At 39.3% G+C, this 16,323-nt stretch overlaps 1 protein-coding gene across 4 annotated transcripts in view; it reads right to left on the reverse strand.

The window, feature by feature from the left end:
* Nucleotides 1–2,703: 2,703 nt before the first annotated feature.
* The window catches only part of PTPN2 (protein tyrosine phosphatase non-receptor type 2), a 36,049-nt gene continuing 22,429 nt past the window's right edge, over nucleotides 2,704–16,323 (reverse strand). For 2 of the 4 annotated variants that reach the window (XM_074899278.1, XM_074899277.1), the window contains 3 exons: nucleotides 12,678–12,868; nucleotides 11,017–11,118; nucleotides 2,704–6,442 (listed from right to left, as the gene is read on the reverse strand). In XM_074899278.1, coding sequence (XP_074755379.1) covers nucleotides 6,421–6,442; nucleotides 11,017–11,118; nucleotides 12,678–12,868 — 315 coding nt within the window. In that variant the 3' untranslated portion in view covers nucleotides 2,704–6,420. The other 2 variants (XM_074899276.1, XM_074899279.1) reach the window with 1 other exon arrangement.

The raw sequence follows: 16,323 nt of genomic DNA on the forward strand, positions 1-16,323 counted from the left end.
AGTGTGAACTAACTGCTGCTGGCATTAGGAGAACTGAAAAGGCTTCACGATTAATTACATCTGTAGTGGTGGGGTTTTTTGTTTGTTTTATAAACGTTTGAATTGTATTAACACTAACGCTTCTTAGTACTAAATACCATGCTAGAAATGTAAAGTAATCCTTTGCTCATATTAATAAGCTTTACAGTGGTAATGCATGAAGATGCCACGTTTCATGAAGATGTCATGTTTTATGGTGTAAAAAATGAGCTGTGAATAGATTTAAAGCATTCAGGCATGACTGATGTGCCTGTGATTGTGAATCAAAAGAAACTTGCAAGCTGCAACCAAAAGTTGAACCAAATAACATGGCTGAAAAGATCACATTAGTCTGAGCTCAGAGATTTATTTTGGCTTATGGTCTTGTAATTGTTTTATAAGAAGCTTGACTTTCTATAGGTTAAGTGGAAAGCTAAACTATCTGCAGCCTGCCTTCATATAGATCCCATCATGGTGATACTTCCTGCTTGCAAATACTGTTTATTCAAATTTTGCATTTTTAAAAAGAGACTAATGATCTAAATATTCTTCTGATGTTATTCTTCATTGTAATGGATTCTCAGATTCTCTGTGAGCGTAACACGTCACCTGTAACTGGACAGTAATGAGCACAGAGAAATTTGGTAACTGCTACGAGTGTAATTTACTGCTGTACATTAGTTTGGAAAGCTGAACCTGCTGAGCTGGTTGAAAACTTTGCCTCGAACCAGTAAATACTAGAGAGCTTCTTGACTTTAAGCACACAGTCCTGTGTAAATCACAAGAATTACTTGTGTGTTCTTGTGCATTGCTAAATCTGGAACTGAGTGTTCATTTTCCTTGATTAGAATCTGACCTTCTTAAAAGTCAGAAGCTGAAGTTGATCGTGGCCCTGGTTTGGCTTTAGACCTGAAAACCAGCCGGGTGTATCAGGTTTACCAGTAAAATCAGCAGGTGACCTTAGAAGAAAGGTGTAGGAAATGCTCAGTTCTCCCTTCCCTGCACTGACTCCTCTGCACGCTCTAATGACTGTGTTTGGTCTGAGGTGGGGCTTTGCTGATGTACTAGAGAACAGCTCAAGAAAGAATGGCCAGCAGGTTGAACATTTTCATCTTATGACCACAATCTCTGTTACTTTAGAAGGGTGGATGGATGTGGGTATGAAGAATATTTGAACTGACAGCTGCTACATGGAATGGTGGCTTTTAAAGGGGGCAAAATATTTAACTTGGGGAGTTTCGTTGGAATTGCTGAGCAAACAAGCGTGATGGAGGTGGCTGTTTAAATCAACTGTACCTTCTTGAAGCTTTCCCAAGGTGAAAACTTCAGAAAGAAGGGGATGAACTGCCAACCTCTGCATTGCCTCAATGTAGGTCCTTCTAGTAGATGAGCATGGGCATATTCCTGCATTTGTGCAGGGCTCAGACAATTCCAGCTGTAAAGAATGAGTCTGGAAGGAATTTCTTCTATCACACGGACTGGCAAGGTACTGAACAGTGCCTATCAAAGAGCCAGCTCTTCAACCAGGGCTTGCATGTTGCGCATCCAGCTATCAGAAACAGCTACAGATGCACTGGAGCTGCTTCATGAGGCTCTTCCAACCATCACAGGATGGTGGTGTGGGGAAAAAAGGGATTATCAACAGGCACAAGCTTTTTAAGTTTCTTGGGAAGAGGGTGTTGGTTTTTTGGGACATCTTTGTTGGCTTTATTTAAATAAGCTGATTGTATAAGCTTTATTTAGTTGGCTCTGTTTAGGTACTTTGTTCCTTTGGGATCAAATTAACCGCTTCATTTAGGCCTATTCACGAGTCTCATTATCATTATTCTAACACCTGTGAACTTCAGCCAGCTGCAGTAGACTTACTATGTCTGCCAGCTGCAGCCTGGTGTTCTAGATGATGCTCAGTACTGCAAACAGGTTGTGGAGTACATGTGTTGCAACTAAGGAGTCAATTTGCATAAAGCCTCAGAGTTTAAATAACTTGCCACATACAAATAGCAAGCCCAAACAGGGTTTGCTGCAGCTGTTTGGCCCAGGCATGGAATTTTGTTCAAGAGCCAGAGTATGTTGTGCAGATCCAAAATGTACAAGGTACTAAAAACACTAGAAATACTGCAGACAACCTCTGTGGTTTTTAAATTATACAGCTTTACCCTTCTGATTTTTTAAAATTTATCTGGGCAATAAGCAGCATTGCTTGGGCATCCACAGAAAGGTAGGAAAAATTTGTATTTATTGGTTGTATTAATCAGGATGCAGGCTGATGTATGCCCAGCAGCATTTGGGAAGCTACAGTTCAGAAGTATTTCACTGCAAAACTATATTAATCAAAATCAAAGCAGCTGTGATAGAATAAATTTCAGTCAAAATTAGTATGGCTTGGAACAAGAAGTGGTGATAAAAAGCTAGAGGAGGAAAAACAGGGATTCTGAAGCAACAGCAAAGGAGTGTTTGAGCACAGCAAAGAGGCATTCAGAATTTTTGAGGCATGGGAGTTGTTTTTTCTTTCCATCTTTTGCCGATTACAGATAAAGGTGCAATTTCTCATGAAAATATTCTTGCAAATAGCTTAAACATAGTCATTTTTATTATTGTCATTTTGGCTAAACCAGTACTTTTGGCTAAACTGGTACTTATGTTGCAAACATCTTAGGAAAATATTATCTGCTGGATAATGACAGAATACATAGTTTAACTTTTTTTTTTTTTTAAAAAAAACAAGATCAAGGCTTTTTAAAAAAAATCTTAAAATTTTAATTCAACTATTTGCAATTAGAACAATGCAATTAATGAGTGCAAGCCAACCATGATTCTTTACACTCTCCGAGTGTTTCTAAATACAAGATCTGCTGGTAGTCCCTTAGGATTTGTGTGCTCTGGCTGGTTGCTGCACTACCCACCTCTTCTAGAGGTTAACAGGAACTGGGGCTAACGTTGGTTTCAGAGACGTGGCTGCCCTACCACCTGCTGTTCCTTCAGTAGTTACACATCTGAAGGAAATCTGTTCATGCATTGAGAGAATACAATCCTATGTGACAGCACCAGGCAAGCTTCGATTTCTAACACCATGGCAAGATCCCCAAGAAAACAGAAAGTAGCACTTGAAGGTGTTTTAACTGAAAAGCACCATCGTGTAGTTAACTAGCAGTAGCTACAGTGGCTTTCCTACCCCTTTTCCTTAAGATATTCTACCTTTTCATCTAAATCTTGCAATAAATTTGTGAGAAAGGCAGGCAAAGGGAAATACAAAATTCAGATTTATTGGTCTTATTCTCTACTCTTATTCATTGAACTGACTGACCTTTATATCCATGCTGGCCCTGAGCAGTGTTCCAGCAATGGCATCTCTTTTCAGCTATTAACAAGCAATATGAAGCACGAAATCTAATATTTGCGAGCAGTCAGAAATTCTTGAAGACTTAGAGATTCAAAAATTCCAAGAACTTAAGTTCTCGCAATTCTGATCACTGGTAGCTCTTCTAAAATTCTGCCCACTCTCTAAAGTTACAATGAACTCCACGCTCAAACTTGCATCAGCCTTCTCTCCTGGGTTTGGTTTCTGGGTTAACTGTCACACTGCAGTCTCTCCCTCTGGAGTGCACAGGACCTCAAAACAAGGGCAAGCTGAATTACTGTGTCCTCCAACTAGGAGTTTGCTCCTAGGGCATGGATGGGTGGTTTTAGCCAGCAAGATACCTTGACTTACCTCCACCAGAGATTCATGGCTGTAAAAATGATTCCTTAGGGCGCTCTCCAGATAAGGAAGGAGCAGTACACAACTGATCGCTATACTGCAGGAAAGTCTGCTTGGAGGCTTGCGTTATAAGATATGCACTGGTAGTAAAGATGAAGCCTGACCATTCCAGACAGGCCACAGACTTCTGTTTTTTAACACAATTCTGAAAAATAGCCCTGTGGCAGAAAAAAATTGTAAGATTCCCCAGAGCAATGCTCATTATTTAAAATATCCAGGTCTGAATTGTAGTATCTGCTATCTGATGCTTAACTGCAACTCCTAAGCACTTACCCTGACACAGCCTGACTGCTGCACCCTCCTTGCCTGCCTACCCCTTTGCACACTTGCAAAACCTTGCTGCAGAACAAGGTCACAGTTTCATCCTCCTGTTAAGATGACTAGCAAAACCACAAAGCACGTACCTCTGCAACATTGCTCCCGAGGATGGAAAAAAAAACATGGCAGCCAGTAAATTATAGCTTTTTCATTTAAAAATCTGCAAGTCTATGATTCTTCTAACCCCATTTCTTTCAAGGCTGCAATTACATGCTCCATTGTTCTTTGTTTCAGAAGTCAGCCTCTCCCTTTCCTTCACCTTTTAAAATACACTCCCAGTGGCAGTCAAGAATTGTGGCCTTGTGTAGAAATAACAAAACAAGTGCATATGTCAGGAGTCCCTGCGCCAGTGAGCTGACTTCTGCTGTCACAAGGCAGCCCTCAATAAAACCTGACAAAGCTCAGTGCGTGAAACAACTCCATCTTTAATCCCCTTTGCCTATTCATTGCTACCCTGCCAAAGTTAGTCCAGCAGCTCAGAAGATGAAAACTATTTTAAAAACAAGAGCCACCAGTATTTTGATGAGTCCACTCTGCAACAAGGGCCAAAGTACATTTAGCTCTCTACACCCCACCAGGTAACACAAATTAGTCACATATTTGATCATTAGCAGCAAATAAAACGAGCGAAGCATGTGCACATCTCCAGTAGTCATACACCTTGTGCTTATTCTCAGTTCCAAAAGGACAAAAATAATAAAACCCTAAATCATGGGTAAAAAGCATGAACTGCTGTATTGAAGACATATCAATTGGCATAGACAGGCTCCATTCCTGTATTGGAACAACAACAGGGTTTATTGCAGTGGTTTTGGCAGACCATGATCTCCCATATAAACACTCCTGGTCTCACAGCTGCACCAACTTAAAAATGAAAGCTGAAGCAAGCTGTGATGTCATTTTCTCCTCCAGCATAAGGCTAGGAACAATACTACACATCTAAAGAAATTAAAATATTTAGGCAAACCAGACTCTGGTGATTTAAACTACTTCAAGATAGTGCCAAGCACAATACTTAGCTCAAGTAATGTCATTAAGTACTGCCTTGATTCAGCTTCACCTTCAAGTTAAACACAACTCCGAGTACAGTTGCCTTCATGAATGAGCCTCGAAACCAAGTTAAGATTTCAGGTTACTGCTTATTTCAGCAAAATCTGCCTGAAGTGGCCTAGATTTCCCCCCTCTTCCATGTTTTACTTTCAGCAACTGTATAATTTGTACAAAAACCTGATACAAAAATATGCAGAGTACAAATTACATCTAAAACCCCACCACACTGTAGTTTAGACAGTCATGTTAAAGATAGGTTTTTGGTGAATTAAAGTTTATCTGAAACTGTTGGAGAATGTCAGCAAGCACAGAGTTGAGATCAGCTGTTACAGCAGGCGCAGGGCTGGAAACCCTGTTGAGTCCCGTAAGCACCATTCCAGCCTGCCCCCTTCCAATCCTGCTGCGCAGACTGTGGCAGGAGAAAGGTGACAAGAGAGGGGAGAAGTGAAGTAAAATACCATACATACAACACACTGCAATGGCACAGTCCAAAGCCCATTTAATTAGAAACACCACTGACGTTGTGCGCTTTGCACCTGGCCCTCAGCACCCATTAATTGTGTATGACCGTGGGCAGCGAGAGGTCAGCTTTCCCATTGTTCCCCTCCTTTAAAACATCACCAACAAAACACCTTCCTTTCACAAAGTGACTCTTTTGTGCATATTTCATAGCAAACATCAGAAGGATTACCAAACCAACTGGTCAGATTAATAAAATAATATTCTTAGTGGTGTATTACAAAAGAAATGTGCAAGAGTTCCTCCTAGCTCAAACTACAATACTTAGCATCAATTAAAATATTTGCATAAAGCGCATTCTAATCTTTTTGCCATTTTCCAGTTAAGACAGTATAGCAGGAAACCTTAAGGTAAAACATTTTCCACAAAACAGGCTCTTAACAGTTTCTGCCTAACATAATGCGCACACAACCGTGTATTGTCAATTTAAAAAAATATTTAATGCTGCCAAAAAGTATAAAAATACAGTAAGAATGGCAGTACAAAACAAAATATTTCCTAATTTATTTCTTTTACATCTTTCTACAGTAATACCGGCATTATAAAAACACAAGATGGCAAATTATTTTGTTTTGCAAAGTGGCACGCTGCTGGTGGTCTTCTTCCCCTCGATGCAGTTTACGCTGTAAACAGATAACTGAGGTCTTCTTGGTACTTAACAGACCTCACTTTTTGTTCCCGAAGAGGGGTTCATGTCTCGCTTTGCATGTCAATAATTTGCAGTTTATAGCTGCAGAATATTCACAAGTCTTGAAGGCTTAGGTGTCAGTCAGTCTCGGCCTGCGACACACAACGCAAAAGAAAGTCACCGATTCAGTACACAGTACAGAAAAAAAAATTAAGAACAGACAACGGGTTTGCAATTCACTATAAACACCAACAGCTTCTCATGCATTCTCTGTGGCAACTACTGCCTACTGTTTGCCTGCAGCAAGTGCTCTTGGAAAGCCGTTGCTTTTTCAGAGGTATTTCCATATTATTCTATAAGGCACATGCCTGCTGGAGAGCTTCACGTATAGGCCTCAGTCCAGCAAGCCACTACTCTTGGGCACCTAACCACAAACACTGCAGAAGTCGTCTTGGGCCCTGGTGGGACTACAGAAGGCTGCATCTCTCAACACTAACATCCCCTCTCATGGCTTTGTAGGCCAGTCCTGGCACAGCAGCATGGAAATAAGCGTTTCTAGCCAAAGGTTTCTCAGCGAGGAAGACATCCCAACACTGGGCATTTTGTTCTTAGGGAAGATAAAGCTCTACTCTGAAGAACACAGAAAAAGACCTCGGTACTCACAAGCTACTACAAGTAAAACACTTCTAAATTCTGCAAGCACTACACTGATTTATAATGCAGCTTTCTTTGATCAAAGACACATTAAAAATTTCTTCCAAGTATTTATCCTTCCAATTTAAAGAAAGACTCAGACAGAAGTGCAATTTTGAACACATTTATTTTTCATACATAAAAATGAAAGACTGACCTAAAGCTTCAGGGGAAAACAAAAAAAGCCCAGGAAGACTACTGCATGTTATGTCAACTTTGCAAATTTCATCCTGACTTAAGCCACTCGACCATGCAGAAGACTTCCTCTTTTGTCAGCATTAATTTAGTTTCTTGTGCAGTCCTCAAGTGACTCAGGTTTAACTGTAACGCCAAACAGCAAACTAAATAATCTGGTTAACATTCATTAAACTTAAAGCCAGCCAGGCTTTTTAATTGCCTGCACAATCCAGTCACACATACATGTATACACATTTACACCTCTTCCCTTTTCAGTGGGATATAAATTGATGACAGTAAATCATTTCACTCAAGGTTTTACAAAATAAGCTAATTTTTCACTTGCAACATCTTACTTCCATAGAATCAATCCGTAATGTTTTTCCATGCTGCATTCAATTATTTCACTTGATACATTTCAAGAAAAATACAGAGGTACCATCACTAAGTGGACTGTCCCTGCACCAAGAACATAAACAGAAAACCTAAAGGACTAATTCCTAATTTGCAAGACCCTTGCAACAGAGGTCCAAATGTTTGTTAGTTACTGATTTTTTTTTTAAATAAAAACAGGCATGATTTGTACAGAAGTGTTCATCTGAGGGTCAAACATTGTTTAATCAAATTCAAGGAAGTCCACTATGCATCAAATACTTTGACTGACTTATTTCCAGAACAGAGGGAAAAACCCAACACAGTAACACTTTGAATCGAGTGCAATAGCATTTTAGAAGCAGCACAGGACCAGCCAGTAGCTTGCCAGAAACTGGGGGGGGGGGCAGGCAGGAGAGGGGTCAGAAGACACATCCATCAGTTTTACTCTTTCTTTAAGCATTTCCTACGATAGAGGTCACTGGGATTGACAGTTCTTCATTTTGGCCCATATTTGTTCTTACTTAACATCCAAGTTGTGCAAAACCACTGCAAGTTTAAATCCTATAGAGTAACAGAGTATCACAAGGGCTCAGTTTGCAGTAAAGAGAACAAGCCTCCTCCATTATTTTTTTTTAGGATTACTGACAGACCAGAAATAAAGAGTTTTATCCAAATTATTTCCTGGAATGTATTAAGTGATCTAATGTTTAATTTCCCTTCCTACATCTATACCATCCTGGACAATTCACTGTACAAAACAGATTTGCCCAGAACACAATGTAATGGTTTCTAGTCCTTAAATTATTAACAGTTAGACTCTCAAGATAGATACAATCACGGAACCAAACTAAATTTTTACAGATCAGCATTTGAATGTGCAAGTCCTGCTTTACTGCATCAAGAAGCGAGGGATGATGTCAGATGGCCCCCATCCGCCCCGCCCTACCCAGAAAAACAGAATGCCTGCTCAGAATCGAGAGAATAAAAAACTCAGAATTCAGAAGACGGAATCAAGAAAAAAATTCAAGTGACAACTTGAGAAGCCACAGTTAAGAGCTCAGTGTCTGCAGGATACTGGTGGCCCAGGAACTCTCTCTCATGCAGAGAGGCGATAAATGACAGTGTGATTTCAGTGAAGGCTGCATCTGCGCTTTTTCCTTAGCTGCTTTTAATTATTTAGAATAAAATCTCGAGTATTTCTGTTATAAAAGCATTTAATTACATTCCATGTTTTTTTCCATAACCAAAATATCTTTTATAAGGCACATACATGTACACCTACTATCAGTTATAGCTGATACTGAAAAACCTGTCTTCCCAATTTAAAGAAAGAAGGAAAGAATCTTTTGCCAAGCCTCATTGGCTAAAAGAGTTACTATGGTTGTAAAAATTATGAAATGTCTTAAAACACACAAGCTGCCTGCCTCTACTGTGTCACAGCAGCCAGTAGGTCATTTTGCTATTAGAGCTGCATAGTCGGTCAATAATGCCACAGGACAAATTGTCTTGTTTTACTGACGCAATTTCCCAAATTCAGAACTGTATGAAACTACACTTGTTTTCCTTCTCTGGACCCTTAAGCATTTGTTTACTATATAAACAGCTTAGTCCAAAATAGTATTAGCCATTGTGAAATGAGAATTTCAAAGAATAAACTCAACTTAGCTTTGCGTAGTAAATGTTAGACGCTTTGGGCCCCATGCCTGGTATGTTACTACTAAGCTTGAACATACTGGAAACCTTTCAAGTTAATTCCTTTGGATAAGGAGCAAAGTAATTATCTAGCTCTTTTAGTACTTTTCATCAGTAAATCCAAGAAGTGCTTTACAAAAGGAGAAAAGAGGGGAGGGGAGGGAGGGGAGGGAGGGGAGGGGGGGGAGGGGGGGGAGGGAGAAAAAGAACTCACCCTCAAACCCCTGTACCCAACAGTAAACAACCAAGCTAGGAAAATGGGAGAGAAAAAAACATGACTTCTCTGAAGTCACCCAACAAGGCAATGCTTGAATAAATAAAATCCAGGTTTCAAAGTGCAGTCCAATACTACAAATGATTAGGTCTCAACTTGAATGACAGCAAGCTACATACAGCCACATACGATCTCTGTATTCAAAGAGAATTTAAAGGACAGCAAGCGATTTGTGTTGAATTACTACTTAGAAAGTGTTATCGCCCAACTAGTGGAAAGGAACTGCTCAAGAATTTTAAAGTGACTGTAGCATAGGTATTCCCAAAATCCTAGTTAAGTGTTTTAAGTCATGCCTCTACAGTGCTGGGGAACCTGAAAAGCAGTTCTAGATTTTGTGAAGCTACAGAAGTGGCTCATACAGCAGAACATACTGTGTACAGGAGAATACTACCAACATTTGTTTTCTACTACAACCACCCTTGGAAGTCCAACTCTAGTTTCCTTTGATATGCTTCCTACACCTATTAGTGATGAATTAATTTTATTCTTTCTAGCAATTAAAATCTATAGACACACAAACCACTATGTTTCACATTTAATGGAATGTCAGAACTTTAACAATGTTGGCCTTCAAACAGTAGTTGAAGTCTGAATACATTAATCAACAGTATGCTAGTAGGGGCTAAGTTCTCAAAAGCCTTAAAAAAAACCTCCAAGCCTTACTTAAATAATGAAAACTACAAAAAAATAAATAAGGAATGCAAATTAACAGAATAGAAATTGGTGCTTCATCAGACCCCTAGCTGCTCATATCATAAATTGGAGAGTCAAAATATGGGGAATGGTTGCACTATTATTTTCATGCACAAATTATAATTACATGTTGTTTCAAAATCAAATTCTTTTTGGTCAGAAATTTGTACAAACTGAGCTTTTAAAAGTACAGTGAACTACAAAAAGATTAAATATGCAATTATAAAATATATTTATCCTAGGTCATAAGAATATAAAATGTTTATGTCCATGTCACTAGTACATTACACATTACACACATTTAAGGATAACTTTGCATTAATAATGTAAATGATACAACACTGTTTATTGCTTATGTCAGGCATGTAAATTTAAACCCCGACAGCCTTCAGCAGCTAAAACCTTTGTGGTTCAGGGTTTGCTTAAGATCTGGTAGAACACCATTTTAAAAAGTGTATAAACAGTTGCAGCAAGTTTGTACCTGCTCATATAAACAAAAACCATCAACTTTGTTGGGGGGCAGCAGTTCATTTTTCTAAGTACCTGCAGTGCAAAGTCCTGAGATGTTGACATGTGATCAAGTTTGCATCACTTCTCTATTGTATGTAATAGTCTGTACCCATTCCAGGTGTAAGGAGTTTACTGCTTAAAGTCACACCCCTAGTCATTAACTTGCAGCAGAATGAGCTGCGGGAGCAGACAGGCTTACTGTTTACTTACAAGGAATGTTCTTGAAAATACATTTTCCAGAAAGAATAAGCACCAACTAAAATCAGTGTACCAAACCCAATCTTAGTGAGAATAGGTTTCCAGTATAACCACCTTTTTCTTTTTCTTTCAGTCTCATTTAGCTTCTGCTTCATCTGCTGCAGCTTCTGTGCTGTGTTTGCTTTTCTATCCTCTCGCAGTCGTTTTCGGACAGTACTTAAAGAAAAGAAAAGAAAAGGTAAATCCTAAATCGTAGAACAGGGAAGAAAGCTATTAAAGTAATAAAATAAACCTCTTCCCAACACACTCCCAACAGTTAACCAACCCACCAGCAGCATATGGCAGCAGAGTATAAAAACTAAACCAAGCTATCTTCGCTCTGTTTTAACAACCTTTCAGGTCAGTGAAGCCCCATGAAGTATGTAAATGACATACGTAAAGCTCTAAGTGGTGCTTTGACCTATGCCTTCAACAGGGAACAGAATTAGCTTAATTATCTGAGCTTAGAATTTCACTCCCATCAATGCCCCATTTGGTGGCTGAGATTTTTCGCAGGGAGGCTGCTTTTATATGCAATGTAAGATACTATGTGCAAACATTCACAGTATTTAAGCATGTGACGCCACTGAGGAGTTCACACTAGCCTCACTGATCCTAACCTACTCACATCTGCATACGGACTTAATGCTGCTCATCTTAGGCTGTAAACCAATCAAAGACATGGGCTAAAAATCAGTTGTGTGTTGTTACACTTCATCAGGGCCACCCTGTAATTCTTGCCTCCAAAAGTAGCCTCATCATCTGTAAGAAAGTGTAACCCCAACACAAGAAAACTAAACACCATACTCATACCCATGCCCCCCCCCCACTGCTTGTGAGGGGCTCGTTCAAGCATCTACAGAATCGCTGTCATTGTCTCTCAACACTCATCAAGACATGGAGAGATAATGCACTCAGCAGTCCATTCAGTAAATCATCCGTTATTTCAGAATTCCAGCCTATCTATGCTGCACAGCTGCATCTTGTCTCAGACTGGAGCCCTTTGGGGCAGACACTGCCTCCTCCCGTGCAGCGCAGGGCTCAGCCCGCTTTCTGGGTCTGGCCATGGATCCACATTTGGCCCCCCTCAGGCAGGCAGGCCCAAGTGACAAAGCGCCTTGTGCGGCAGTTCCGATGGCAATTCCCCACACACAGCAGCTTGTAGCTGAGGCATTCATTACTGCTCATGAGGCAGAGAAACTTAACAGAGAAAGACAAATACATATGACACAGCTAAACCACAGTAATCAATTTCAGTGGTAGATTTAACATGAGTGGAGGGTGACCTCTGGCTTCAATGACTCAGTTTCAATCACCATACAGAAAGTGGTAGGTGATAAGAACTTTGTGTTTCTGAGGTATCATATATTTTTCCAAACAGAAGTTAGCATTGCATTTAAAAATCAGTATCGACTTATGCTGGGCACTTTTAGGATCTAATTCACACTGCACAACAGAGTTCACAGTCTGCAGAAAAATGCTTTCAAGCATAAGGTTTAGCTGCTTCAATTAGAGACATTTGTTTTTCTTCTCTTGACCTTTAAACAACAGAACTTTATCACAAGGAATAACTGAAGTTGTATTTTTAAAATAATTAAGACAGTCAAATACCACCTGTCCTTTTGGTCTACTGAAGAGAAATCTTTTAAGTTTTCTTATGATAAGAAAAGCATACAGTATTTCAGCCTTTTGAGAGAGTGTATCTGTCTTCTAAACAGTTTCTTCATCTCGCCTACCTTTCAATGTTTCCATCTGTGATATCTTGAACTTTAGTGGCCGGGTCAGTATTTATTTTCTCCATTTGATCTTTGTTCTCCAGGCCTATGCTGTTCCCATTGTACTTCTCTGTGGTTATTTTTGTTGGGTGTGGAGGAGACTGCTCAGAACTTGGCGCTTGGTCCTCCTTAGAGAGCTCTTTCCACCGTTTCTGCAAACAAGGAGAACATATTTCAAATATTCCCCTAACACTGAAGGCCCTCTTTGCCCAAGATGTCTTCCAACAGAACAGTCACAGAAGTAGATTAAAGAAACTACTAGATCAAGTAGAGAAAAAAAAAAATCTAGACAAAGAAATAATGTTAGGTGAAGATGCGTTTTTTCCAACAATAATCCCGTTTTTTATTTCTCTGGGAAGATGCAACTGTGAAGGTATGAGGCCACTATCTTCAGGGCTTGTACTGTCTGTCCACAGCAGCTCCACAATGAGGAAGCAACTTGTCTTGTATAATCCCGCACTGTCTAGCACTTTCCATTTCTCTCTACTCTCTATGTGCCTGTACCATTACCTTTCATGGCTCCAAAACACAGTAGGACCTTGTGTGCAAGAACTGCCCAAAAAGAGAGAACTGGAAAAATTTGCAATGCCAGTAATAAAAAAAATCGGGTTATTTATGCCAAAATCATAGCCTACTATTTCACCTCGTGTTCCATTAGCCCAGAGAACTATATAAAACAGATATCCACCTCATTTTGAGAAGTAATCTGAAATGAGATAGAAGGAGAAAAAAAAAAAAAAATCAGAAGTAAAACTGGTTTGCATCTAGATCACTGCCCTGATGGGTAACTGTCCTAATGATGAACAGTCTGAAGGATTTCTTGCAACAAAATTTCATGCAGAAGAAAACCTATAAAGGTAAGAGGAAGGAAAAGAATTGCCCCTAAAAAACAGTTATTTTCTCACACAAACCAGCCAGCCTGTATAAAATACCTTTGGGGAAAAAAAAATCAGTTACTTTTAAATGTCTGTGATAAGAAAGATGAACTGAAAATTGACTCTGCACAAAATGAGTGTTAGATTCTTGTCTGTGGAATGAATTTAAGACTGCTGGTCTAAACTAAATATCAAACTCAGAGCTACTTATAAATGAACTGCTGGCAGAATGATCTTTAACAATGAACAGACTCCTCCACTGCAGAAGAGCTTCCAGTATAGATCTGAAATTCACAAAGGGAGTCTTCACCCAGAAGTCACTTCACTCTAAGAGGTTTTTGTTGTTTTGTCTTAAGCAAACAAAAAAGACAAACCCCAAAAAGAGCCACTAACAAATGGAAATCCGCTTAGCAGCTCCCTCTTACTGTCATGGAAAAAGGCCTTTTAGAAGACACAGCGGTGGCCATAAGAGACTTGCTGGCTAAGATAAACATTGATTACATCTGGAGCGATAAACCACACAGGAAGAATGGAAATCAGAGGCAATTTTACTACTCTTGTCAAACAGAAGGAATTTCCCACAAAGAATTCTATTTTAAACATGTAATAACAATAGCTCAAATGGCTGGTAATTTTAAGTATCAATGACAAGACTACGTGAATGGCAAGACTGGTAAAATAATGTACAACTTGAAGCAGATAGACAAGGAGGACTGCGTTGCTAAATTACCTTTGCCATTTTATGATAGACCTGCAACTTTACAAAAAAGAACAACAAAAATATATCTCAGTAACTGAACTACTACACTGCATCAAATTAAGTCTGGAAGAAACAAAGAAGTGACAAAGTTTGATTTAAGATATACAACTGTCCTTAAAATTATAGCCAAAATGCCTGCGTAGCGGAGCTAAGACTTAGAGCCTGTATGGCCTCTTGGAATGAAAGGAAACAACAGAAAGGCATGTTAAAATGTTCAGCCGACAAAATCAGGTGAATGTCAGATACAGCTTTTGGATTCACAAGTTTCAGTACAAAATTATAATATTCTTGTTCTGTTTGCAAAACACATCTACAGATCTAAGGAGTTCAACCATCTTTTCCTTCCAAAGCCACAAATTTGTTTTCCAGAGACCACTCATTTCAACAGATTTTTCTGAAAGAAACTGAAGCAATATTCACTTATCTTTATTACAAAGGAATTAAAAACCACCTTGTTCCACGTCACCCATTATACAGTGCTGTACTATAATCAGGAAGCAAGTAATTGTTTCAGCTACGGCCCCATGCAGCAGCACACCAACCACATGCCTCTGCAGGGTTTCAGGGCAATCTGGGTGAGCATGATCCTTTGTTTCAGTCACAGGTGGAATCCCAGAGGGTCTAAATGAGAACGAGAGGAAGAGACTCCTCGCCTCCTGATACAAGTGTTGCAGTTGCAGCCACTAGATGTAAGCAAGTAAAGGTTCAAGCATATGTTGTGCTTGTCTGTACAGTTTACAGACTTCTGGAATCCATGAAGATGTCAGAGATGAACATTTGAGTATAGAGAAGCGTTCAGTGACTTCATGCCCTCCCCATCACCAGCAGAGAGAAGTAAACACTTCTCACACTCTGGACAGTATAACTGTTCCCTGCAAGGGGAAAAAAATGATCTAGGTGACCTCTAAAGCAGAAATATTCCTATTAAGCACTGCCAATTGATTTTCTGCACATGACCCTGAGGCCTAAAGAGAAAAGCACCAGGACAACTGCCTGCACTGCAGAAAACACAGGTTTAGGAAAGATCATCTGAACAATCATAACAAAAGAAAGAAAAAAGAACAAATGAGAAGCATGCCTTCTTAGGCATTCTCTTAGTATTGAGAAATAACACACTTGAACCCGACAAGCAGTATTTCAAGTTGACAATGCTTCCTTGTATCCAGGAACAAGAAATCTCGTGATCTGGATGGGTAACTGTGGGAGCCAGAACTGCTAAGTTTGGAGCATAGCTTTAAAAAAAAAAAAAAAGGCAGAAAAATTATTAGAGACAATACCCTCATACCACCAGAAACAGCTTCCAGAAAATAAAGAGGCTAAATTGCTGTTAGTGTTAGGATGAATCATGCAGTCTTCGAAGCCTATGGCAGCAGCACACTACCTAGGTGTTGATTAGTAGTTGTGCAAAATAATTTCTTTACACAGCAAGTAAGAAACATTTGTCAATGAGAAGAATTTGACAACTACCAGAACCACAGAAAAGAGGAAACATGTTTTATTTTATCTGCTTCATTCATGATTTTAAGAGATCAACAATATAAAAAAGCTCTAGCATATGGAAGCAGAATTAAGTCTGTTTCGCAGCCTCTCCTCCCAGTTCTCCCTCTCACCTACCCCCAGCCATTTAAAATAGCTGTAGCTATTGTTACATCTACAAACCAAACCACAGTGATAAAACGGTGAGACTTGGTAATCTGTTTACCCCAAAACTCGTTCTATTTGGCTAGATTCTACTAACTGTAACACAAATTTTAAAGGATATGGAGGAAAAACAAAAGGCAACTTTACCAATAAACCTGATCTGTAGCATCAGGTAACTTTACTGATAGGAAAATATGTAACAAAGATTAACAAATCCTAAAAAGACCCTTGCTATCTTTTCAAAGTGATACTAGGCATTACTTTTGCTTTTCAGCATCAAAGGTATCAATGTAAGCTGCTGGGTTTTTTTTTTAAACATTAGTACAAAGAA

Source organism: Athene noctua, chromosome 2 (assembly GCF_965140245.1).
Source record: "Athene noctua chromosome 2, bAthNoc1.hap1.1, whole genome shotgun sequence".
NCBI lineage: Eukaryota > Metazoa > Chordata > Aves > Strigiformes > Strigidae > Athene > Athene noctua.